The sequence below is a fragment of the Ruditapes philippinarum genome, unplaced genomic scaffold, assembly GCF_026571515.1.
Source record: "Ruditapes philippinarum isolate M1 unplaced genomic scaffold, ASM2657151v2 ctg1617_1_1_1_1, whole genome shotgun sequence".
Classification (NCBI taxonomy): Eukaryota; Metazoa; Mollusca; class Bivalvia; order Venerida; family Veneridae; genus Ruditapes; species Ruditapes philippinarum.
In genome coordinates this window covers 85,988-113,943 of record NW_026864487.1, presented here as the reverse complement: position 1 = coordinate 113,943, position 27,956 = coordinate 85,988, and the positions used below count along the sequence as shown (strand labels likewise).

The 27,956-nt window shown below is 33.5% G+C and overlaps 2 protein-coding genes and 1 long non-coding RNA gene across 3 annotated transcripts; all 3 read right to left on the bottom strand.

Annotated features, from left to right (window-relative positions):
• Positions 1–927: 927 nt before the first annotated feature.
• Positions 928–5,130, bottom strand: LOC132725776 (uncharacterized). Its single transcript, XR_009625111.1, has 2 exons — positions 2,974–5,130; positions 928–2,349 (listed from the first exon to the last, which is right to left on the bottom strand). It is a non-coding gene; the product is annotated as an uncharacterized LOC132725776 (long non-coding RNA).
• Positions 5,131–5,741: 611 nt separating this feature from the next.
• LOC132725778 (uncharacterized) lies at positions 5,742–10,042 on the bottom strand. Its single transcript, XM_060710957.1, has 3 exons — positions 9,092–10,042; positions 6,547–6,724; positions 5,742–5,937 (listed from the first exon to the last, which is right to left on the bottom strand). Exons 1-3 carry the CDS (start codon positions 9,210–9,212, stop codon positions 5,742–5,744), a joined length of 495 nt encoding a protein of 164 aa, XP_060566940.1. The 5' UTR covers positions 9,213–10,042.
• A 4,320-nt stretch (positions 10,043–14,362) lies between these two features.
• LOC132725773 (carbohydrate deacetylase-like) lies at positions 14,363–19,498 on the bottom strand. Its single transcript, XM_060710954.1, has 5 exons — positions 19,264–19,498; positions 18,921–19,057; positions 18,324–18,423; positions 17,721–17,898; positions 14,363–16,780 (listed from the first exon to the last, which is right to left on the bottom strand). Exons 1-5 carry the CDS (start codon positions 19,445–19,447, stop codon positions 16,450–16,452), a joined length of 930 nt encoding a protein of 309 aa, XP_060566937.1. The 5' UTR covers positions 19,448–19,498; the 3' UTR covers positions 14,363–16,449.
• Between the last annotated feature and the right edge of the window lie 8,458 nt (positions 19,499–27,956).

Here is a 27,956-nt window from a genome sequence, read left to right as displayed (position 1 = left end):
CGATAAAACTTTCTTAAATAAACTTTATGACGACAATAAATTAAAAAAATATTGCTGCATTGTATTAAAATTCAATATCTTAACCTATAAATTAAATAAAATAACTTAAACGTTTGGTTTATGATTATTATTTTGAAACTGTCGTGGTGAACCTTGCATCACTTCGGTCTATGCTGCATAATAACTGACTCAGATGATGCCTGGTTAAAACCACAGTTATTCCATAAGCTACATTCATAGGACTTAATGTAAACTTTGTTTATTTACACGTCCCTAACAATGTTCGAACTCGGTGGTCATGCTAAATCCTTGTGGCCCAGGGGTTGCCTTTAAGGGTTTAGGCATCAGAATTCCAGCAACCGTTTATCCCTTTGTGATCGTAAGAGGCGACTTAATGGGTTCGAATTTCTGGAGTCTATACATCGCTAAGCTCAAGCAGGGGAAGGGGTGGGGTCGACACCTGTTGTTGCTTTTAGTTTGTAACACCCGAGGTTACCCAAGACCGTCTTTTCTGATCAGCTTTATATGACTTAAAGTGTGTTGGTGCACGTAAAACCAAACAACAAATAAAATCACTTGACCACTAAGCCTTGGTGTATTCGGCATATATCATAAAATGCGATAATGGTTACGTATAATGAGTCGTGAAGATTTTGTTTCTAAACCAGTAATCTCTCCACGTAAATCGTTGGTACTTTAGCCTTATTTTATGAATTTATTAATTGATTTCGAGTGATTCTCGAATCTTGAATATTCTATATATGGTTTGTTTTATTGTCTTAATAAGTTTGAATTTATATTTTTAACGCTAGTTGTCCATGCTACCACCACTTAAGTACACCAATAAAACCACAAGTATGCCATTTTTATATTTTAAAAAACTCATTTCGTTTTTAAAAATCATTTCGTTTAAAAAACACAAAGTCATTTCGGTTTTTATAATCTCTATTTTTATCTAGATATAACAATATCACAGCTATATAAAAATGTATGCAGACAAGAATCTTTTTCTTGTAATGTTTAAAACAATAATATTAAAACATGGTAACAACAACGCTGATGATGATCTATTTATATACATATGAGATTCTAAAAAAAGTATGTAAAATATATAACATTCATTCTGCAACGCCCCTGCAGTAAAACACATAATATCTATTTATATATATATTTATATTACATGACGATTATTTTAAAATATTAAAAGCAAGGCAAAGATAATGATAAATATGTAACTATATTGGTTATAGCATTCTACATTTATCTTAGCTACACGTGTTGTTACAACACAGTTGAGGAACTGCTACACATTGTTACAGAACACGTGTGGATAAAAACGTTATTAAAACGTATTCATATTGCATGAGAACACGTGTTGATACAACACGCCCTATGGAGCCGTTGCATATCGCAAAAAATCGTAAAGTTTTTATTTTAAAACACTAATACTAGTACTAATTGCTAATACGTGTTGATCTGATAAATCATTGGTACAACTAACACGTGTTGTTTTGACACACCACTACAACACGTGTTGATTCAACAATTACAATGAGTTAATCCATACCACAAGAAAACACGTGTTGATTTAACAAAACTCGTCCAAACTGCTACAAAAACACGCAATTACATGTTAAAATCCACCAAAATTAAAACAACCATAAAAGATCCTTTAAACAAATTATACATATACATGTATATAGTACACGTTTTGTAAAGACAGACACTGAAATATATACAGTTATTTAAATCTTAAAATATATATTAACAATTGATCAAATAAAAATATGTTTGTATAAAATTCAATAGTGTACTTTAGGGTTTCTATTTACGCATATGTACTAGTATCATTAAAATAACAAATACGCAAGACAACACACTGACATGTGTTTATGTAGCTAAACACAAATAGGCCCTATTAATCTATCAATACTGTTCTATAATCACAATCTACTATCACAGTTTCTCATGTAGTTTTTTTCATTTCGAACGAACTTCTTAAAAAGACGAAAATTGAAATACAAAAAAAGAAGTTCCCCTACTTTCCAAAACATAAATTTCTACACCTTCAAACTGCCATTTTCGCATACACTTCTTGGTGAATATTATTTTAAAAATCCCGGAAGCTGTTTTGCGATGACAAGATTTCCTTTCTTTTCTTATTTCACAACAAAAAAGAACATATTTTACATATGTGTTTATATGCTACCGATATTTGAAATTTCCAACTTGTAGCTTTTCAAGTTACACCACTTCCTGTTTTGCTTGACTGAAAACCAAGTCGGCTAGATTTTCCAGAGATCGGCTATGCAGAAGTACTTCCGGGTGATCGTTTGTGTAATTCTCCATCTACAAGAAAAAAATCATTATATCATACTGAATCGAACGCAATGTATCATACTGTATCGAACACAATGTATCATACTGTATCGAACACAATGTATCATACTGTATCGAACACAATGTATCATACTGTATCGAACACAATGAATCATACTGTATCGAACACAATGAATCATACTGTATCGAACACAATGTATCATACTGTATCGAACACAATGAATCATACTGTATCGAACACAATGTATCATACTGTATCGAACACAATGTATCATACTGTATCGAACACAATGTATCATACTGTATCGAACACAATGAATCATACTGTATCGAACACAATGTATCATACTGAATCGATCACAATGTATCATATTGGATGGAAAACAAACAAAAATGAAAAGCAAGCTCAAATGAATATTAAGCAAGCTCTGATTTTTCAAACTTTCTGAAAGTAAATTCATGTTCAAAAAGGAATTTAGTGAAATAGAAATATAAACGTGATATTTTTTCTTTCTTTTCAATTGATTATCCTTTTAATAATATTATAACCAAAATTACTTTTAAAAAATAACAATATAAAATGTATGAATGTCAGCGTTCTGTTTTATCGGGTTTATTCTTTTAAATTCTTACCGTTTTAATAAGATCGATTGTCATTTTATGTTCTGCATAACGCTGTGCGGATGATAGTAAATCATAGAGGTTGTCCGTCCGTACGAAACAGCCGAGTGCAAAGTTCCAACACGCCTGTTGTACCTCCGGGACGTCAAACATATATGCTGCATTTAACAAACCTGTAAGAAAAGTAATGATGCAGATTGAGAAATGTGTTGGAATCTATAGACAAGAAAGGGCCAGTTCATGATTGATTTATTATTTTTTATTCATTTTATCCTTCCCAAACTCCCTCTGATCTTATTTAAAGTGTACTAAACGTCCAGATGACATGGGTTCCGGTCAACTAGACGCTTTCTAATAAACATATATTACGAATTTGACGAAAAGTAGAATTCGCAATAATACGAGTTACTTCCCCTGCTAATGTAGCGTGTCATGACGGTACGTTAAGTTTTGCGACATTACGCCTACTTTTTGCCTGTGTGCAGCGCAATTTATCCCAAAATAGCAATCCAGATGACAAGCTTGAATGATAGGATTTGTTTTACATACTTAATCTTCATTAACTTGAAACTTCTGTACAATTTAAGACTATATAGCAAATGTTTTACTTGCATTATTCAATGATCTTCTTTTTTTCTAGTCTGGATCGCAATGAACAATTACAATTTAAGACTTTTCGTAAGTGCATAATATTTTTTTTTAAATTATGACAGATCAGTTCAGAAAGCCCAACACTGCGCAATTCATTTCCATAACAAATGTAAGTTCAAGGGAGGTAATTTGTGTAAAGTGGACTCGGGGAACGGGACCACATATTGCGGCTAATGCTGTCGACCTCTTTTCGTATTATCTGGGTGTACGACCTCCTAAAAGATACTTTTAATCTATTAGTTTAAAAATCGGTCAAATCTGAAGGTTCCTTTTTTCAAATTACTGTAAATTTGACCGATTTTTAAACGACATTGAGGATATATTTCTAAAGACAACATTGTCGGATAATATGAACAGATTTTGAAAGGTTGGGCAGGCAATTTGTAAAGCCGAACCAGGATCGGAAATATTCGCCGCAATCTGCGGTCTCGTTTCCGAGTAACTGAGGAAATATGCAAGTAAGCCTATTTCCAATGACCACTTTGATATCAGGAATATAACTTTCAAGCCGATGTTTCCATACAACGGGTGCAATCCTTCTTTTATTTATAGGCGGGCCGTTAATACAAAAGGTCGCTTGCCAGGTTGAAACTTTATAATTACCCGGAAATATCACAAATCTAAAAGAAAATGTGTGACATGCCAAGTGTCTAATTTGCTGTGCTTGATTTAAATTGTAATTATATAACATGTCAAGTGACAGCATAGTTACTTAAAATAAGAGAGAATAATTTATAAATGCACTGTGTGTTACTAGTTTATCGCGTGATCAGCGCAAAACAGTTGTATCTCGTCCAATGATTCTAATGACTATACGGCTGATTTTCATCAAATTTGCTTTATCCCGTCTTCGCCATTTTTTCTAGGTTAAAATATACACCAACTTGCCAGCTTTTACAGGCACTTCCGTCAAGAGAACAATAGCATGGTTTGTATGATTCAGCGAAATCATACGTATAAACTATGAAATCGGGCAGTTTAATAGATCACGTGAATATCACGTGTCATTTTAGCAGATTTTCTGCATGATTAAAGACTCTGGGACGTCAACCTATAGCTTTTTTATGACAGGCATGAAACCGACCCAAAAACTGGTTGGAACTGGTGAAAAGCAGGTCTTTATGTTAGCATATTTTCTGCATAATTAAAGACTGTGGAACGTCAACCTATAGCTTTTTATGACACGCATGAAACGACTTAAAAACTGGTTGAAACTGGATGACCGTCATAAAAAACAAGAGCTGTCAGAGAAGACAGCACGCTCGACTTATTAAATACCGGACGCAGTAAAGGGAGAGAAACTATTAGAAAATAATAAATTATGATTTTAATATATTTCTGTATCAGTATTAAGAAAGCACTCAAATGTTCAAAATTTTGCACCACATTATATGCATGTAACCATGTCAATAAAAGTCAAAACAGACATTTCTATGCTCTAATGGAAAAAGACAACAATTTAAAGTCTAAAGTCAATCCCTTCAGTAACAAAATAGATGAGCGAAAAGGTATATAAAGTTGTTAAACTAAAATTATAAGTTCAAAGAGGAAATAACTCTTGAAATAAAGAAGCTAATAAAGACGCTAGAGTTATGAACCTTGTCACGCATGATGCGAATAATGACAAAGAACAATTATCTTAAGTCTAGAGAATACTTTTAAAATAATATACATATAACAATTTTCAAATACATTCCAATTTCAAAAATGGAAATAATTCTGGAAATACAGCGAGTAAGAAACTTTTTCCATATACTTCATATAGTCGAGCTAAAAATAACGAAACTAGGCTGCTGTTGTAAGAGGTTATAGGGTACACTGGTAATTGGTACACATTTTTTTTATGTCTATCATGAATTAAAGTTAAGGAATCCCTAAGAAGCTGTCCCTTGGTCAATCCTTTCAAGAAACTTAATAACCAGATACTAACTAACTAAAAGAACTTCTGTCCGCAAGCAAAAAACATGTATGTTTCCAAAAAAACAAATTGAAAAATCAAATAAGTAACTTTGATTTTTAACATATTACAAACTTAAAAAAGGATAATTGTTTATATTTTACATTAGGGGAAAAATATTGGTTTCCCCAATCACGTGCTTGATCAATAGTCAATTTACCTGTCAGATAATTTATAAACTCTTTGGAAAAACGGAAAAAAATCTTTCATAAAAAACCAAAATTTTCTTCCCTTTCCGCGACCCGGAGTAACCGGCATTTATCAGCTTGTTTTTTAAGTTTTTTAGGGTTTTCTTCACTTTTGAACTTTTTGCTATTTCTACAGCCTTCTTATTCTTTTCAAAAGATGTAATTAACTGACCAAGCAATCTGAAAAAATAAAGACATTTTACACCATAAGGGGGCGCTTTCACGAATGATTAGTTATTTTTTCATATAACAAGAAAGAAATTCTTAGAAGTCTAAAGCTAAAATTATTCTTCAGCTTCATTTATAATAATTAAAACGCAATATTTTTTTTTCTTTTTGTAGTTCTGATAAAACAGTTTGGAGTAAATATAAAGATCTAAACAAATCAAGCTGAGCTTATTTTTTAATAAAATACCACTTTGCCATTGAAAAGGGCAAACAATTCTAAAAGCACCGTCCAAAAAGAGACATATTCATATTTGAGCTAATTAACTTAATATGGTGCTCTGCTTTCACTTTAAAAACGGTGTTTAAGCAAGTAACTTAGAGATTTGTTTTACTCAGAAATCAGAAATGGTTCTTTGGTCTACGGTGACACATTTTAAATAATCACACAGTAACAATTTCCGAAAATAATGCCAGCGCACCTGTTATCGGAATTAGATAAAATTCGGTAACTGCGTACTTCCGCTGTTATCGTTTTATCTATCCTTTATCAAATTTATCAAGAAAGGATAGTTCTTTTTAAATGCTATCACTTGTATGTATAGTATTCTGAAGTATCATTACCTGTTCCTTTTGGTTAAAATCGACCGGACACCGTTAACGGGCGTTTGGTCCTCTCCAACTAAAAACATGACGTCATTTTCTTCCTTCAATGATGACGTAGAACTTTTGACGTTAGCATAAAGACCTTGACGGTTCTGTAACACCATGACATAAGCCTCTTCGTCTGGATTTGTGGATACTGTTTGAGCAGAAAAAAATGTTTAAAGGGTATAAATCTATATGTTATGAAATATTATTATAAAATTTATCAACAGTAAAATTATATTGGTTCCATTATTATATGGTTGATTCCCGAAAAAGTTGTAACATAGAATGTCTCTGCAATTTAATACACATGAATACTGTACGTAAACAGAATAAAATGTTCCGTAACAAAATATTTTTTGCTATTTTAAATAGGGTTTTATTTAAGGCAATTATCTACCATGTTTATTTCATTCAAGCATTTTGGAAGTATTCTTTTTTTAAATTGAAAAAAATAGTTTTTGCAGGAGATGTATAGCTTTACAGTTTATACTTTTTAAATTAAAATAATGGTGCCATTAACATTTTTACCCTATTCCCATTATTATAATTATTTATTTATTTTGCTCGGTGAGTCAATTTATTCTAAAATCTGGCCCGTTTTCATATAGAATTAATAGATAAAATATTCATAGATAAAATGTCTGTTCAAATCGTTTATTCTGATACGTAGATATTTCATGATAACTTAAAATTGGATTTCCAATGACAGAAGACGAAGGAATTTTAAAAATGTTTCTTATTTACTTTTCAAGATATGTGCTTTCATGAGTTGATCCAAATATCGATTACGTCAGGTAGGTCTGATAATAGATTTTGTTTTGATCATTATCTCGGTTATTAGTACTGTAATTGCTGGAATTCTTCCCGAAAACAGGCTGGTTTGATTGCAAATTAGCATTTTCCAACATTAACATTGTGTACCAAAGTGTATAAGCCTGATACGACTTATGCAAATACGTCAAAATCGTTTTTATTATTATTAAAATCCATCTTTTTTTTTAGACTAAAGATTGATGGTATTAACTGATCAACGCATATTATAATTATATTCGTTGCGCGATGGCCTGAAACTTAAAGCGTTCTATATTAACTTCGAGCTTTTGGCTGCGAAATTAAAGCCATCACTTAAAAAATTCCCGTTTCGAGTTTAAGCAATTTTCTTAATGTCGAAAAGTGTGGAAAAAAACGCATTTTCTTCTATTCTGAGTCATTTCCTTGATACATTATTTCAAAAGAGAAATATAGACATGCAATATAAATAAGTGCTATAGAAGATGAACACACATATAGTAAATGTCAGGGAACTGAATGTTCTGATGCGATAATGAAGAATGTCAATATTAGTTTAATATGCTGACTGAAGGAGCTAAGCTAATCTTAAAAGTGAAAATATCAAGTAGGTTGCGGACATCTACACTTTTTGGAATGTGTTTTAAGAGTCTGAGTAAGCAAATATATCTAGGTAATTAGAAGAAAATTTTATTTCCAGATGATTCAAAAGCGACATATAGGTGCGGGGTAAATGCTTGAAACAAGAAATGTTGTCATGACCGGAACAAAGGTTACGATGAATTAAAAATATATATGAGCCGTGTCACGACAAAACCAACATAGTGCATGTGCGACGAGCATGGATCCAGACCAGCCTGCGCATCCGCGCAGTCTGATCAGGACCCATGCTGTTCGCTATCAGTTTCTCTACTTGTAATAGGGTTGGTAAGCGAACAGCATGGATCCTGATCAGACTGCGCGGATGCTCAGGCTGGTCTGGATCCATGCTGGTCGTAAACGCATTATGTTGGTTTTGTCGTGACGCGGCTCATATATTGTCGGTATAAAGCGAAACTATAACTTGGTAAGAAAACATTACAAATCAGCTGTATTGAATGTGATAAGGGGAACAGTGACAGTGATTAAGGTGTTTAGACCCTCAAACCAATGAGTTGGAGTCTAACTAGGATCGGCTGATTCATAAATTACGTCAGTACTGGTTTAGTCTAGGAAACCTTCATCAAGAGTGGTACATAACAAGCTATAATTAAGCTCTACCCACAATTGAACTTAAAAACAAATATAATATTTAAACTTATTGTCATTATTTTTTAGGCATATGAATAAAATTGTTATTTTAAATTTTTCCTTTCGATACAAATGTGTTTGCATTGTTCGTAAAGAAGCAATTAACACTGTTTAATAAAGCAATGCTAAGGGAATGAATAAAGTTTATGAATGTAAGAAAATATGAAGAGAAAAAAACATCACTCCGAATATATTTTTTTTAAATAGACATCGAAAATGCCAAATACAAGCATGTTTAGAATTTACTGAAACTACCTAAGTCGGAGGTCATGGGTTCGAATCCAACCGGACTCAAGACCCTCTCTTGGCTTCCTCAATCATGATGTAAGTAATGACAAGCAGTGGCGATCAGACGCGGCTGAAAAAGCGCTATGTCTAGGTCTCCAAAAAGAGGGTATCGCATTTATTGAAAAAATATTATAAATTAAGATTTGGTTACCTGAAGTGATTGAGTCTTGACGTATCCTCTTTACCCGTTGTCTTGGCCTGATAAGCCTGTCATCGATGCTCCCGCAGCTTGAACTGAGTGTACTTGAGCTCGATCCCGTGTCATACATCATTTTGGTGAATAATGTTTAAATACCTTACGCAGGGAATTAAATAACACACTTTTTTATTTCAACAGAAAATGCACCGTTTATTAGTAGTCCATACAAATCTACTGCAGTATTTGTCAGTGCTTCTGTCGTGAATTTGCTAACACCGTGTAGAATAAATAGCACAAATTTTAACCTGCGCTTGCCAAGCTTGGCACATAAGAAATGAATTGCAACCTAAATTTCCTGTTTTGCTATTGTCAGCAGTTATGCACATACGTTTTCCTAGAAATTGTTATTCATACAATTATCCGATTAATAAAAAATAATCCATGATTAAAAACTAATCACATGCATGAATACACCGTTAAATATTCTAGTATCATTTACAATTAATTTCCCAATTATCATATACTGAAAACCGCAACGCTAATCACTTAATATAATGTCACATTAAATATGAGAAGGTATCACTGTTCTCAATAATAAATTTACCGCAAGACACGTGCTCAAGCTAGAACCGCCCATTAAAATATGTCCCGGACAAATACAAAGTGCACGATTCAGTTGATGTATCAACGAACGCTTTCGGAATGAAGATATCGGCGAGGTATTTGTTTGCCGTCGACAAATAAGTATATCTAGTTTTATCACAAAAAGATAAATCAATGTTTTCATTAGATTTAAATTCTCAACAAAAAAAGCATCAGGAATTTAATTTAGTAATTTATCAATGATAAACACCCATCCTTGTTCGTAAAATTTAATGAATTTATTTAAAAAATATAAATTAAACAGCCAATTATTTCCGAGATTTCAATGCAATTGTCTGATTGACTTCAGACGACGAAAGTGTGTACTTTTAGTGACCATATCAATATTTTCATATTAATAGTTCGTCTTAAGGTACACCATCCAGCATTTATTCGTATAAATTCGGTCAACTTCGTTCCTTTCCGTTTTGTCAAGCATTTGTTGTTGATCCAGGTCATAAAGACGCTCCTTTTACTTTCAAATTACTATTATTACTATTATTATTATTACTATTATTATTGCGAAATTTACCGATTTTGTGGTGCTAAATGTCACAAGGGTCTAAAAAATAGAAGTACTTTGAGAGACTTTGATATCATTCAGACGCTTATGTTACAATGTAGATAACAAAGTACGCTATCTATAACATTAACTGAAAGTTTAATCAAAGTTCTGTTAAAATCATGGATTAAAAAAAATATTAATCTTTTTCTTACAATTTGCTACACGTTCTTACAATTATTTCAATAAATACGGAAATAGGCGAAGTATACCGAAGTTACACGAGGTCAATGATAGATGAAGCGCCTTAAGGTGATGATACATGTACACAGATTAATACACTGGCAGGACGGCCTTCACCATACGACAGTCATTAATGCATGTAACATTACCTTTCAACTGATTTAAACTAAAATAGCTACGAGGACATACACATTAACTAATTGTTGCTGGTGTCAAGCTTTTGATTCAGATACGGGCCAAAAACGGTTCAAGCAAAACAAAAAACGAGCATAGGATAGATGGGGAAAAAAAGATAGAAAAAAAACAACAAAAAGTTATATCTGTACATTTTATCCCTATTTATTACGTAAATATCTTATCATTTGTTATATGAATTGCATGAGTAGTTCTATACATGAAACAAGTATTTTCCATTCATTCAGTGGAAAATTACAATTATTAAGTAAGATATTTTTGTATTTTACATGAATATTACGATAACTTTCCATTAGAATAGATTATACGCCACACACAAACAATCTATTGCAATACTGGTAATGAAATGTAGAGACACGTTTCAACATCTCTAATTGTATACAAATCCAGGTTAGCAATCATTAGGTTTGGTTTAAACATACATGTATTATTGTAAGCTCGATTGCGAAACAATTTCCTATAACTTATTTTTGATCACTTTCGAGTCCGCTTCCTAGAACCATTTTGTAATATGAAGAAACATGGTCGAGAGGCGTCACCTAAACCACTCATTAGCAAAAAAAAAATATATATATATGAGCCGCGTCATGACAAAACCAACCTAATGGGTTTGCGACCAGCATGGATCCAGACCAGCCTGCGCATCCGCGCAGTCTGATCAGGATCCATGCTGTTTGCTATCAGTTTATCTACATGTTATAGGGTTTGTAAGCGAACAGCATGGATCCTGATCAGACTGCGCGGATGCGCAGGCTGGTCTGGATCCATGCTGGTCGCAAACGTACTATGTTGGTTTTGTCATGACACGGCTCATATATAAAAAAACTGAAACAATAAACTTGATAACTTCAAAATAAGAAAACAGTGTGTCTATAGAAATACAATCTTAGTTTAATTCCCCTTATAGAATAACATATGGCGTATATCATGTAATGGCATGTAATGCCTCGGTCTCTCTTTACCATTTAAGATGGACAGTTACTTGCCGTGACTCAAAACATAGCCAACAAAAGCGGGACAAAAAGTGTCCGACACGTTCTTAAACATGTGATAAGATAATAAACAAGAGGGCCATGATGGCCCTGAGGTCGCTCACCTGTATATAGCCCCCCCCCCCCAACCCCCACCAACGTTGCAGGGCCAATTTAACCCAAGGGCTTTTATTTGCACAATCTTGGTAGACACCCATAAGAAGATGTTTCATGCTAAACATCTAAGCTCTAGCTCATTGGGCTTTTTAAAAGAAGATTTTTTTAAAGTTTTTACTATACACATATAGTTAAAAACAATGACACCCCTGGGGCCGGGCCAGTTTTGACCCCAGGGCTTTTATTTGAACAAACTTTGTAGACACTTACTAGAAGATGTTTCATGCTTAATATCTAAACTCTAGCTATTTGGGTTTTTTCAAAGAAGATTTTTAAGTTTTTGCTATACACATATAAAGAAAATCAATGACCCCCGGGGCGGGGCCAATTTTGACCCCAGGTCTTTTATTTGAACAAACTTTGTAGACACTCACTAAAAGATGTTTCATGCTTAATATCTTAACTCTAGCTATTTGGGTTTTTCAAAGAAGATTTTTTAAGTTTTTGCTATACACATATAAGGAAAATCAATGACCCCCGGGGCGGTGCCAATTTTGACCCCAGGGCTTTTATTTGAACAAACTTGGTAGACACCTATTAGAACATGTTTGATGCTAAATATCTTAGCCATAGCTCTTTGAGTTCTTTAAAAGAAGATTTTTTAAGTTTTTACTATATGCATATAGGGAAAATCAATGACCCCGGGGCAGGGCAAATTTTGACCCCAGGGCTTTTATTTGAACAAACTTGGTAGACACTTATTAGAACATGTTTCATGCTAAATATCTTAGCTCTAACTCTTTTTGGTTCTTTAAAAGAAGATTTTTTAAGTTTTTACTATATGCATATAGGGAAAATCAATGACCCCTGGGGCAGGGCCAATTTTGACCCAGGGCTTTTATTTGAAGAAACTTGGTAGACACTCATTAGAAGACGTTTCATGCTAAATATCTTAGCTCTAGCTCTTTGGGTTCTTTAAAAGAAAATTTTTAAGTTTTTACTATATGCATATAGGGAAAATCAATGACCCCCTGGGGCGGGTCAATTTTGACCCCAGGGCTTTTATTTGAACAAACTTGGTAGACATTCACTAGAAGATGTTTCATGCAAAATATCTAAGCTCTAGCTCTTATGGTTCTTTAAAAGAAGATTTTTTAAGTTTTTACTATATGCATATAGGGAAAATCAATGACCCCCTGGGGCGGGGCCAATTTTGACCCTAGGGCTTTTATTTGAACAAACTTGGTAGACTTTCACTAGAAGATGTTTCATGCCAAATATCTAAGCTCTAGCTCTTACGGTTCTTTAAAAGAAGATTTTTTAAGGTTTTACTATATGCATATAGGGAAAATCAATGACCCCCCGGCAGGGCCAATTTTGACCCCAGGGCTTTTATTTGAACAAACTTGGTAGACATTCACTAGAAGATGTTTCATGCCAAATATCTAAGCTCTAGCTCTTATGGTTCTTTAAAAGAAGATTTTTTAAGTTTTTACTATATGCATATAGGGAAAATCAATGACCCCCTGGGGCGGGGCCAATTTTGACCCCAGGGCTTTTATTTGAACAAACTTGGTAGACATTCACTAGAAGATGTTTCATGCCAAATATCTAAGCTCTAGCTCTTACGGTTCTTTAAAAGAAGATTTTTTAACGTTTTACTATATGCATATAGGGAAAATCAATGACCCCCTGGGGCGGGGCCAATTTTGACCCCAGGGCTTTTATTTGAACAAACTTGGTAGACACTCACTAGAAGATGTTTCATGCCAAATATCTTAGCTCTAGCTCTTTGGGTTCTTTAAAAGAAGTTTTTTTAAGTTTTTACTATATGCATATAGGGAAATTCAATGACCCCCTGGGGCGGGGCCAATTTTGACCCCAGGGCTTTTATTTGAACAAACTTGGTAGACACCCACTAGAAGATGTTTCATGCCAAATATCTAAGCTCTAGCTCTTAGGGTTGTTCAAAAGAAGATATTTAAAAAAATTTCTTTCGGTTGCCATGGCAACCAGAGTTCTGCATGGAATTAAATTCTTTGAACAATTTTTAAAGGTGACCACCAAAGGAACATTCCTGTGAAGTTTGGATGAAATTGGCTCAGTGGTTAATGAGGAGATGTCATTTAAAGCAAAAGTTTACGGACGGACGACGGACGGACGGACGACGGACGGACGGACGGACGGACGGACGCCGGACGAAAAGCGATCACAAAAGCTCACCCTGTCACTTTGTGACAGGTGAGCTAAAAAGGGAAGTAAAGTACATTTCTTATCATACAAATTTAATCACGCACGTAATAGTTCGTTTTTTCCTTATTTGATGATTGTAACCGAAAATGCATTTCCTCTTCTGATACAAAGGCGATCTTCAATGCGTACATCTTAAACAAGATGTTATCAGGGTTTCTTTTTCTTTCCTTTTTTGATGTTGTCTTTTTCATTGTAAACGATGCAAACACGCAAGTTTCTATTCAGTAAACAACTATAATTACCACAAAATATTTTAAACTGTTGTAAATACAATAAATCAGAGCAAGCAACAATTGTGGTACATGAATTTAATGAAAATTTTTATTTTAATCAAACAACAACGTAAACACCGTTTATATATATATATTTTTTTTCAAATTCAATAAAATAACTTACATACATAAATTAGCTGAGCATTTTGATTGTTTTAAACTTAAAATAAACATATTGATAATATACATGTTCCTGAAAATACTTTGAAACATTAAAAGCATAATAATATGCGTTCTTACTGGTCCTGAGAAAATCAGTATTATTTACGAACGTAATGTCATAAATTACGTAAGTAACGTTGCTGACGTAATAACATTACGTTATGGTTCAAAATATCGCTCAAAATTCCCAAACAAGACACTAATTAAAACCCCTTTTACAAATGTTTTTGAAGCGATGCGTATACATGCACCGTAACCCAATAATTTTTATCGTCTACCTTTCATGACAATTAGCAGACGCCGGGCAAGAAATGCAAAACACCTAGATCTGTCAAAAATGTCCAAATGCAAGAGTTATCTTCACATTAATTACCTGATAAACCGTTTTTACCGAAATCATAAACGCGCTTATTCATCAACTTGACGACATTTATTATTAATTTATATAAGAAACAAACCATTTTATTGCCGCTCTGTCAACATTGATGATCATTTAACATATGTATTTAAAATATGCAAATATAATGATAAAATATGTACAAATATGTTTGCATATCATTAACTTTTGCAGGGTAAAGCGAGTCAGTTCGTCCTGATACATGTTGTTTACATAACCCAACACATGTATTTTATTATCCTTTTTTATTATACAATAAAAGAAAAGACAAACGAAACGATGTTCCTGGCGACATTAATGACGAACTTAAACATGTCAGTCTGTGTCAAAATTGCTAAAAAAAAAAATCAACAACAAATTAAACGAAAATATTATACTGAAATATTGGCAAATATATTTTAAAGAATTGATTCGTGTGTTTTTTTCTAACTTTTACGCCAAGTTTAACATATTTTTTCTTGTTTAAACATATTTATTTAAGCTCCAATTCGAAACAAGTTCTTACAAATTATATTAATCACTTTCGAGCCGCTTCCTGAAACTAGCCAGTGCTGGTGTCATATGAAGAAACATGGTCGTGACCCGATTAGGGCTCCAACCAATGATCCCTGGGTTGAGAGGCAGACACGTTCAACACTAGGCCACCGCTACCCTTATATATTTTACTCATATCTCGGCAGTGATATCACCTTATCGACTTTCCAGGAAAACAATTGACAAACAAGTAATTATCAACTTCTCCGCAAGTGACCTACTACTAATCCCACATGATTTTATGAATGATCAATCAGCGATGGGAGACAAATTATGTCCGGGATCAACTGTCACTGAGAAATTGTGCCTCGCCTAGGGATCGAACCCGCGTCCTCTGGATTACTAACCCAATCCTCTCCCTATTGAGCTAACGAGGGCGGACATACTATCAAAGAACACCAGTCTCCAACTAGTTTTATAGCATCTAAGTTAAATTGCATACTTTACCCCATATTAAACTTTCTAATAATGCCCTGTGTGTTACTAGTTATTGCAATAAAAACATCAATATTAAGTTTAAAATAACAACATATATATTTCCTATAATATCAAGACGGCAAGTATATACTTCAAAGAACACAAAGTGAACACCTGATTTTATAAAAATGTAAGCCAAAGTGTATACCCCTATCGGTATGTCAATTTACTCAAACCTCCGTTTTTAAAACAAAAAAAAAATCAATAAAATCACGGCAAGTGTATTTTACGGAACATAAAGTGTACACCCATATACCCCCATATTTATATAAAAAAATGTAAGCAAGCTTGCATACCTCCACCCGTACTGTATGTAACTTTCGTCGAATATTCTTATTTACTGATTAGTATATCTAACTGCAACTAAAACATTTCATATATAGTCCCAAATATTTGGGAAAAAAATCAATTAATATTTCAACGAAATTATCCCAACCAAATCAACTATGCTTTAACTTTTTTTTTTGTACACTTCATAAAGCACCAAGTGTCCATCCAGTTGATTATCATTATTTTTTAAATGTTGGCAAAAACACCTATACCCGTAATTCAAATTAATCATATTTTGCCATTTGACTAGAAAGATTTTAGAACATTTTTTTTCTCTATTTTGACATCAGTTTCTGGCCGTAACTTGGGAATGAAATCAAATTAATATCGTTGTCTTTATAAAACTGGAGCAATACTTCTGACATAAGTACGTCCATTTCATGTTCCCGGTCCACTGATTGCGAAAAATCATCTGGTCCGTTACCACACCCGCCAGACTTCCCGGTTTGCTTTCCTGGGTGCGTCATTAACTCGCATACTAAGTCAGTTGTTGGGTTCCGTTGAGTTTTCTCCCTTTGGCTTCTGAAAGCATCAGTTATGCACGTACTGAGGCGAGCGATTGTCATGTCTTTGCCCATTGTTTTCAAACCAATAAATCCTGGACACCTGCAATTAAACATGTAAGATATGTTTTGTAAATTCATGTATACGATATGCATTCGTTTGTGTTTCATAGCGTCTCTATAAACTTACGTCATAATATTATGTTCCGACAGTCTAATTTTACCGGTAGATTAAGATACGATACGGTACACATTGTATTTTGAACAATAAAAAACACAACAAACAAACAAAAAACATAAAAGCATAGTTGTGTAAAATTATAAAAAGTAATTTACGGTTTTGACAAAGAAAGTGAAAAAAAACTTGTTCTTTTGATCATTTAGTCTTTATTATCACTTTAAGAGTACAATAATAGGCATATAATTTACGTATGTATATACGATATCTTATACAAATGTCATACGTAAAGTAATACAAACAAATATTGAAAGGACAAAATAATATATTGCACAATGTCAACGTGACCTTGACTTTTAATCTACTGACCTCAAAATTGATAGGTGTTATCTACTTATCTGCTAGCCATTACCTAATTACGCTCTTAACCTTAGGTCTATAGGCAAAATGTGTCTAGTTTTAGGTCAAAAAACCTTTTGGAGGTCAAGGACTAAGTGACATTGACCTATGACCTACAAACATTGGAAAAGAAGGGTTCTATAATAGTCATGACCAACCCCAAGCCAAATCTAACGAGTTTTGGCAAAAGCGTTCTCAAGTTATTGGTCAGACAAGTTTTCATTGGTTAAAGCTACAGTGACCTTGACCTTTGACCTTATTACCTTAAAATCATTAAGGACCATCTATCGGCCATTGCAATGTCCCTATTAAAATGCAGAAACCATATCTTATTCATTCTCAAGTTAAAGATTGGACAATGATAAAAGATGACACACGTACGGACGGACTTGCGGACCGTCCCCATCACAATATGCTCCCACTTTTTTAGTGGTGTCATAATGAAAAAAATATAGTAGAATCATACCATATACCATGCTTTGTAAATATGGGCACTGCCTGGATACACTGTTGGACAACCCCCTGCATAAATTGTTCTTGTTGATGTGACGACCACTTCTGACTGGCGATACATTCCTCTATAGAAAGTCTACTCATTTTGATACCATTTTCCTCCAACACCTCAGCAAATACTTCACAGATTCCTAAAAACAAATATGATTCGATCAGTGTGATTTAAGCCCCGCCTTGATATGACGAATTAACGATAGTGGTAAGCCAAATCTACATTTTGTACGTTGGTGGTATGTCAAATACTTTGCTTGACCTGTACCTTTTGTACCCAGTGACTATAAACTCATTTGCTTCACCAATGATCTTTAAACAGTAATTCTAATAAATAAGGAGAACACTTAACATTCTTATGAAAACACGCATCATGGCTTAATAACAATAAACGCCGTTTTCTTGATGCATGGTCCATTTTAGTTAAGAGAAACAAGCAGCCACAATCAATCAATCAATGAATCAATCACGAAGACACATGCAGTTCTATATACGGTCTTAATCATAAACAACATTTGGGTAGCCGCAGGATTAAATAATTTTCCAAAAGGCTATGTTTCATTACCTGGTATTACATGAACATGTTGATGCCCGTCCACTTTGACAGGTAGGTGTCCTGTCAGCTCTTTAAATCGGTTAATCTGGGCTTGGATCTCTTCTTTAACCTACAAAATACATAATTCGTCGCTGTTTACATGAATAACATTCCATAATATACTTGAACCTCATTCACATGAATATAATTCAACAGTACCTTTAATCCAAATTTAATTTAATACAACTTAACAATATTGTTACAAACATTTGCTTTCTCTTCAATATTATTTTCGCTTAAAATGTTAACCATTCCTCTAAAAAATTCAAATGAAAGCTTGATAGTATTTATTGCAGTAAACTAAAATAATGCATCATTTTTATATTCTAACATCTTAAACTAACTCATCAAAACTAAATACTCTTCAACTCTCTCCCAACTTTCTCCAACTCTCTCACACAAAAAAAACCAACTCTTCAGCCTATATTACTTTATTTACGCGAATAACATTCAGCCAAACACAAAAAAAAACTCTTTTACACGAATGACTTTCAGTAACACACTTACAACTCATGAGAATACACATGAATACCATTCATCATTTAACAAAAAATCCATGAAAAATACCTGTTGAAGGTTCACACTGCCGTCCTCCATAGCCTGTCTGAATCCCATTTTACCGAGCATAAAACCATCTTCACCAGTAAGACTGTTACATTTTATACGCCTAACTGGCAACCCCTCTGTCAAATTCAAGTGCAAATCTGTATATAAAATAATAAACCAAATACATTTATCAGCCTTTTTTCTTTTATGAGTTTCAATGCTTACTTACTATTTCTTACAAGTGATATGAACTGTTTTAAGACAAAAAAGAAATAAAAGAAAGGTCAACTCTATTTCCATAAAACATTCGATGAACATTTGATCAGCATACTAGTAGTTAAGAAATCGTATTAAATGCACTTACCAATCGGCATGTTTGCAGCTTTGGCTTGAGTCACGGCATTTACGGCATACTGTCCATTTGTTAGCAGAGAAGCCCCGGTAATCGCTCCGCTTTTAAAACATTCTATAGTACCAGCATTTTTCTCTTCGCTATAGCCGAAGTCATCCGCAGTTATGATCAAACATCTACACGCTGGAGCTGGCATAGTCACCCTTCCCCTTTTTCCAAAAATGTCAGTTTTTGAAGTTAAATGACAATCTGCAAAAAGAGTACAAATATCTCGATAAAAACAAAAAGCTTGACGCTTAGATAATTATACAGTCTGCAATAATAAAACAGTCGTCTGCTATTAAAACAAAAATTTGCAGAAGGAAATATCACAATATATACATGCATGGTACATGACGACACTCTGTAAACCCAAAGCAGTATGCAAAAGCGAGTATGTACAACAATCTTCCCAGATTTAATGTTTATATGCTTTTCTATAAATAAACAAAGAACGAAATTGACTCTCAAATTGTACACGGACAGGACATTTACAGGTCTATGTAGTTCCCGATTTTTACAATATTTACCTCCCTTGCAAAACGTGGCAGCCATTTGGAGGGTCAATAGCGTACCACATATGAAGAAGCAATATTAACCGCTCATTTAGGTGAATTGGAATTTTTTTTTAAAATATGTAAAGGAGAAAGGAAAATATTAGCATCATTTTCTTAATAAATTTTGTACAAGTAACATGAAGATGGTAGAATTGTGAGAGAGTTTACAATACAATGTAAATCGGAAAATGACCATCGGGAATGTTATATGTGATAAGTAAAAATCATCTATTGCCATTGACGGTGTAGTATAAGGATGACTTAAAACCAGAATCTTACCAGACATTACAGCTTTAGTTTAGAGTACAGATACCATCAATCCTTTAGTACATATTCACAATTGTTCGAGCGAGTATTTTGTAACTAAACGAAATTAACAATAACTTTTGTATGTACATAGCGATCAATATCATATGGTGCAAAATCCCTATCGACATAACTACATCAGCGGAACATCTGTACAAGATACACAAAAACTATGTATAACACATAATTTTGCTATTTTTTCCTCGTTTGACCGTTTCAATAATAGGCAATGCGTACTGGTCGTAAAACTGCAAACTCCACGGAAAACAAATCAGACTAGAGCCAAAATATCATAAGAGCGACAAAAGAAGTAGACCATTAAGGTTGTTTGTAAATTACCCGCGGTGGCCTTCCCTAGTATCACATGAAAATTGTAATCTAAATTTTTACATTAACAGAACTTGCAAATTTCTTGGCCATAATAACAAGATATGTTTGTAAAACATGTATGCCCCCTATCAGCAGCCAATTAGTCATGTGATCAGGTTATTATGCATGACTTCTGACCCAGTGAACAATTAATAGGGGTTATCTAGTATCTACTGGTCATGACTAGTCACAAGGTAATAATTATTGTGACCCCATAGGTTGTGTGCAGCAATTTAAGTTATTACAAATCTTACCAAATAATATATGCATAAAATTTTATGAATCATGTAGGCCTCATTAATGACAGCCAAGTTGCTATATTACATAAGACCTTCAAATTTGTATACTAAGAGCATTTTTAGTTTAATATAAAAATATCAACCAAGGCAACTTGAGTTGTTGAGTTATTGGTCAGAAACCGCCATTAAGTACAAGGTCAATATGACATTGACCCCTTGTTCCCAAAAATCAATAGGGGTCATCTACTGGTCATGACCAATCACCATACCAAGTTTGAAGTTCCTAGGCCCAAGTGTTCTTTAGTTATCACTCGGAAACCATTTGGTCTACGGACCGACAGACCGACAAATGCAAAGCAATATACCCCCTCTTCTTTGAAGTGGGGGCATTAACCTTATTTTACAAACCACGTCGTAAATCATATTTTGTTTGATAGTTAAATACTGACACCGAAATAGCCATATAACGACATTCCAGCTTTACCAATGGAGGAAGACCTCAGATGTCCCTCCGCAAGATCGGGCACCTGAACAGAACCACCGACGTCCCGTACGCTAGCTGGACAGATTCATCATATGAAAGAACCCAAAGTCCCGGGCAGGGTTTGAACCCCATAGTGGTGAGGTACAAAAATCAACTACCTTATCAGCGGGCCACGAACGACCATATTTCGTCGTTTATATATCAGCGTTTATCACCCATTGTATCCGTTACGCAGTCCTGAATGTGAAAATTACGTAGGAATGGAGCAGTAGTAATGCCGAATCTATGAAATATACAAATGTATTGACGCACCAATAAATGCACTTTGTAGTAAATAAAATTGAAAAAAAAAAATAAATTAGCGCATACGGCTGCATAAAATATTGTATTTCAAACTTCATTTTAAAGAAAATACGAGTGGAAACATGCATATGTCTTAACATTTTGGACTATTTAAATGAAGCACTGCCCGGTTAAATATTTTACTAAAAATCAAATCGAATTTGATACCATGTCGTAGAACCTACCAAATATATAAAATTATGAAGCGTGCACATTCCTTTTCCATCGGAATATATCCGTAAAATTTCAAAATAAAGAAAACTTGTTTATTTCCTTTAGTAAACTTTTACAAAAATAATATGCATAACAGTCTTTAACAAAATTAATGACCTTGGTATACTTATAGTTTAACAACCTACCTCTTGCTAACTTCAAAGGCTATGTATAGGTTTATGTATTGTGTTAAGGTCACGGCCAGTGGATACAGACACCTTATAATAACGGATTTTTAAACCTGATATGTGTCATGTGATAATGGAATTGGGTTATTTTAAGTGCTTATAGCCATTTTAATACTGATAGACAAAACAAATTTCTTTCTTAATATGTGATTGTAACAATATTATGCCGATTGACGTCGGAAATAATAAGAAAGGGACCTAAGGTATATACCGGTATATAACAAAATAAAGTTTTTAGTTGGGTCAGGGCGTACCTAGATAGCATCTCAACTCATTTATATTTTTATTCATTTTAAATATTACAGAAAGTATGTGATATACATAATAAGCTCAGAGAACTGATGTGTTGTTTCTAGCAGTAGGTAAATAGTTGGACATTGTTAATAAAGTGATAAAAATCTGACAATTTAAAAGCAAGCCAATCTAATTCAGTACTTCGATTTTAATGTATCATAACATACTTTAACGCAATATATACGTAAAGTTACGTCTTTATTACTCTCAAAACATAAAACCCATTCAGCCGTGAAAGCAACCACATTTGCTGTAATACAAACAAAAATTCAACGTACAAGTTGTCCACATTGGTATTAATTCGTGTCTGAGATTTCATTAAAAGTATCATTAACTTTCTCAAATCCTTTACCGTGCAACTTATACAGAAACTGGAAGAAACCACAAGTCACTTTCATAAAATGTATCAAGTACTTTCTCAAGTGTAACTTATACAGAAACTGGAAGACCCACAAGTCACTTGTCGTTTCACTGACAAGCGGCAAGGAAATATATTCTCACTTTAATTATAACGAATCAGAATACTCTTTACGGAACAATGGATTAACTAACCGGTGCCATGGACAGCCCATGGAAACATAACTATTAGAAACCTTCATCCATGGAAAAAGAACTTTCGACGAAACGGACATATAGAGGCATTTCCTCATTTCTCTAGGTGTTTTTTTTCCTGTCCCAGCAGATTAATCTATATCTGTACTGCCAGTATGTCGTTCAGAAATCGTCCATATGTAACATATTTTGTCTGCCTATATATTTGCTTACTCATCAGAAATTGATATTCAAAACATGCACAATTACATATGATCTTCGTTTCAAAATTTCACTGAAGTCTCTTCTCAAAATTCCCCTTTATGCATATTTATGGCATTCGATGTTTCACTGTACACAATTTTGGTCTGAAAACGCCTGGCGTTGGTTACGAACTAAGAAAGTTTTCTCATAGCCAGGGTCATTAGTAGCTCTCATTGCATCTTATTAGAATAATACGATCATTTTCAATATTTTGATCAAATTGCAATTACTAGAAAAATACACGAAAATCTAACATATCAAAAAAATGCAAACTTTTAATCAAGCTGACTTACTACATACGAGTATATGCGCACTTTATCTTCTAGTAATTTAGTTGATGTCCTGCTTTTTGAATACGAATAATATCCAATCTCATGTTATCTTAAAATGATAAAAATAATGACCTTAATAAATGCACTGACATTCATCTTAAACTGAACTGAATTTTCCACAAATGTATATTTAGCTTTAGATCAGACCTAGGCGCTAGCACAAATTATGTGACAGTTTGATTGTACTTTAGGTATTTATATACGTATGTCATAATATTATGGGACAGGCCAAAGGAGAATGTTATGAGCAACTATGAAGATAAAACATTATGCTATTTATATGTTTGATACTAGTGAACATGATGTAAGTTTAATGCCATACATGTGCAAAGAACCACCCCAGATAAATCCCTCTTACAGGTCTACGTTTTCATTTTGCTGAAATATCCGCTTTTTAATGTTATGAATGTATGTATAAACAAATTGCTTTGGAACAATAAAAGAACTTACAAGACTGTGCTGATTAACATGTATAAGGTTAAGCAGTGATTTGTATTTGAACCATTTTGAAATCAATTTTGGTCGCATCCAACTTTTCAGAAAGTTTTTCCCTATTCATGTTTTTGAAATACTATTGATATTTAAAGTCCAAAGTTATATTCTTTATAATTATTCTGTTTTATATCATATGAAGGCAAGGTAAGTAACTAAGTATCAATATTGCTTTCATTTGTTCCCATTATAGAACCATTGTCACGCAATATTCCCATCCAAACATGACATGCCACTATCATGCAAAGTTGAAACACACACACCCGTCGCCATGTTTTCGAGTCAACACACCCCGTGGTCAACTTGTCACCTTCTTGGTCAACTGCTGTGGTCAACCCGTCCCGTGGTCAACACGTCTCCTAACTCGTCCCCTATATTTTATTATTAATTTATTCTAATATTTGATCAATTATCACAGAATTTAAGATATACAAACGTATCTTTAAAAAAAACACGTGCAAGAGAATTATTGTAATTGACAAATGGATTCATTTTTCACTCTTTCGTGTGCAATATACCTACATTATATGTAATATGGTGAAGTTGAGATTCATCTTTACCTAATCATAATTATATGCATTATCTGACAACTTGGTTATTTTATCAACTCAAAATAAAAAACAAAGAACATGAAGAGTTAGATGATCACATATCGATAACATTTATTGTAAACAAGAGGGCCATGATGGCCCTGAAATCGCCCACCTGTATATAAAAGCTCTCTATGACAAAGAACAAGTAATATTGTAAACTATTAACAAAAGCAAATATAACATCTAAATCTTTAACTGATATCACAAAGTTCATATTTGTATCTGTAATAGTGCATGTGTAAAAACATTACTGGTGGCTATTATGCAAATGGAACACAACAGTTCCAAAAGATGTGTACATATAAGAAAAATTTATGACCCCCCCCCCCCCGGGGAAGGGCCAATTTTGAATCAAGGGTTTTAATTTGAACAAATTTTGTAGTTTCATGCAAAATACCTATGCTCTACCTATTTGGGATTTTTAAAAGAATATTTTTTAGTTATTACTACATGTATATAAATATAAGGAAAATCAATTACATCCCGGGGTGGGCCAAGTTTTATTTGAAACAAAAAACTTGGTAGACACACACTAGAAGATGTTTCATGTTAAATGTAAAAGCTCTAGCTATTTGGGTTTTTTAAAAGAAGACTTAATTTTTTTTTCTTTTATAAGCCTATATAAAACCAAGAATTTGTAACAGAGTTACCAATGTCCCCCACCTCCGGGAAGTTTTATATGAAGCATAAAATTGTGCTATTTCAAAAGATTGAGGTATCGGTCTCAAAACTTTCAGCCCAAATTTTGATCAATGCTAGATCTGCAAATGCAACAATTAATCTATGTGTGACATTGAAGGTAGGGACCCATGTTTTGCGCCTGACATATCATCTTATTATTGTGATTATTTGTGCAAAGTATTTTTAAAATCCCTTGATCTATGAACAGGTTATGGGCTGAACACAAACTATTCCCTATAACAGACTATGTAAATCTTTGACCTCTATGTGTGATTTGACCTTGGAGGTAGGGACACATGTGTTACACATGACATGTCATCTTATCATTGTGACTTTTTATGTCAAGTATTTTTAAAATCCCTTGATCTATGAAGAAGTTGGCGGGACGGGACACAAAATATACCATATAACAGACTCTGTTAACCTTTGACCTCTAAGTGTGACCTTGACCTTGGAGGAATGGGTGCAGGTGTTGTACCTGGCATATTGTTTTATTATTGTGACTATTTGTGCCTAGTTATTTCAAAACCAAAGAAGTTCTAGATCAGACACAAAATATACCCTAAAACAGACTAACTTTAGTTAACTTTTGACCTCTAAGTGGGGATGCAGGTGTTGCGCATGACACATTGTCTTATTATAGTGACTATTTGTGGCAAGTATTTACAAAATCCTTTGATCAATGAAAAAGTTATGGACCGGACACAAAATATACCCTGTAACAGACTATGTTAATATTTGACCTCCAAGTGTGACCTTGGCCTTGGAGGTAGGTGACCGATTGTTGCGCATGACACATTGTCCCATTATTGCGAACAATTGTGGCAAGAATTTACAAAATCCCTTCAAAGACAAGAAAGTTATGGACCAGATACGACATATACCATCAAATAGACAATGCTGACTGCGACCTTTCTCCGGGAGGAAGGGGTCTGGTTATTGCGCGGAGCCTATTACTTAATCCCCTTTTTTTCTTCGATAAGGCGGGGGACAATAAGTGACCCGATGGCAGGGGCATGATTTATATAACTTTATTGTCATAAGGTAATGTTACATGCTTAGGTTCTGGGCATTGTATTTTAAGAAAGATAGATTTTTATGATATTAATACTTTACAAGTCTATGTTAACACAGTGACCCAAAAGATGGGGCGAATTATTTACCAAATGGGCATGACTGATATAACTTAGGTAGAAATATACTTAGCAATGCTACAAGCTCAAGGTATTGAAGTTTCAGAAAATAAGCCTTAAATTTGTTTTTCTACACATATCTTTATAAAATAGGGTAACCGGTTAATCTCAAACCAATTTTAACCAAAGTGACCTCATTTATAGACAATGAGAATGCATTAATAGGTAAAAATGTTACAAGGTTTGCAAAATAAGCCTTATCACTCTTTAGAATAAGTAAAACTAAGCCTACTACTTGTAGTTTATTTTTAAACTTATAAAATTGCATTTAAAATATCAACACTGACAATATGTGAACAGGAAGTTATCTGTGTAAATGTTTAAAACAGTGATCAATGGTTAAGATCATTATAAATAGATAGCACTATATGAACAGAAATATTGATTTAAACAATCGAAAGTAAAAATTAAATATTTAGGTTATCAAACAAACTATTTCAATAAAGCGTTTTTGTGTAAACTTTGGAAATTAAGGTACAACCTTGTAAATGTTTTAAGAATAAACTTTACAAATTTATTAAGATATATTGGATTAAATGATAAATTACTTACTTGATATATCTAAGACCTGTTCTTGGGTAACAAATCAGAAATTTAATCATGGGAATTAAATTGTTTATTAAATACACAACTTTATATTCACTAAGATAGGATACAGTGATAATTTGCTGTAAATTAATAAGGCAAATATCCTATTTTTACCTTAGTTTGTTTTGCCTTATTTTGTTATTAATAAAACCTGTTGGTATTTTGTGTTTAACAAAGTTTAAATAACAAGCAAATTTGAAAATGGGCTTGAGAAACTCAAAACAAAAACATTCAAAAGACAAAAAGATGGAAAATTCAGTAAAAACCAAGATTGGACAAAAAATGAATGAGTTTACAGAACAAAAACCTGAGATCGGAGACTCAGCCAATAAATCAGCTGAATCATCACCTCCTGACATATGTAGTTCCGACAATAATGAGGAACAGATTTCAAGAATGGATAAAATCATAACACAAGGGAATATCCCCTCTATCCCCAGAAGAAATCGTCCTGCACCTTCACCTCCAGACATATGTAGTTCCGACAATAATGAGGAACAGATATCAAGAATGCATCAAACCATAAAACAAAAGAATATCTCCTCTATCCGTAGAAGAAATCGTCTTGCACCTCCAGACATATGTAGTTCCGACAATAATGAGGAACAGATATCAAGAATGGATAAAATCATAACACAAGGGAATATCCCCTCTATCCCTAGAAGAAATCGTCCTGCACCTCCACCTCCAGATCTTCTAGAATAAACTATGACCTTGAACTTCAACCTCTGGTATTATTCAAAACATTTCTGTCTCTTGATATCCTTGTGTAGAGTGTTCATAATGTCAGACATTTTATGCTAAAAAATAAAAAAAAAATATATATAATACAATATTGTGTATATTTCTCAACATTTTAGCTTTCTATGTAAATATCATGTTCATCATAACTTTTATAGCCTTGCATCATTTTACATGAAGATGATAGAATTATGAGAGATTTTTTATCTTATATTGAGAATATGATATATTGTAAATTACTCACAAAATGACAGCCAAG

Coding starts and splice junctions, on each gene's coding strand:
- LOC132725773 (XM_060710954.1), bottom strand. CDS start 19,447: ATGCCAGCTCCAGCGTGTAGATGTTTGATCATAACTGCGGATGACTTC. Junction 19,058..19,263: donor AGCTGCAAACATGCCGATTG/GTAAGTGCATTT, acceptor TTTTATATACAG/ATTTGCACTTGAATTTGACA. Junction 17,899..18,323: donor ACATGTTCATGTAATACCAG/GTAATGAAACAT, acceptor ATTTGTTTTTAG/GAATCTGTGAAGTATTTGCT.
- LOC132725778 (XM_060710957.1), bottom strand. CDS start 9,212: ATGATGTATGACACGGGATCGAGCTCAAGTACACTCAGTTCAAGCTGC. Junction 6,725..9,091: donor TCAAGACTCAATCACTTCAG/GTAACCAAATCT, acceptor CTGCTCAAACAG/TATCCACAAATCCAGACGAA. Junction 5,938..6,546: donor ATTTTAACCAAAAGGAACAG/GTAATGATACTT, acceptor TTATTTTTTCAG/ATTGCTTGGTCAGTTAATTA.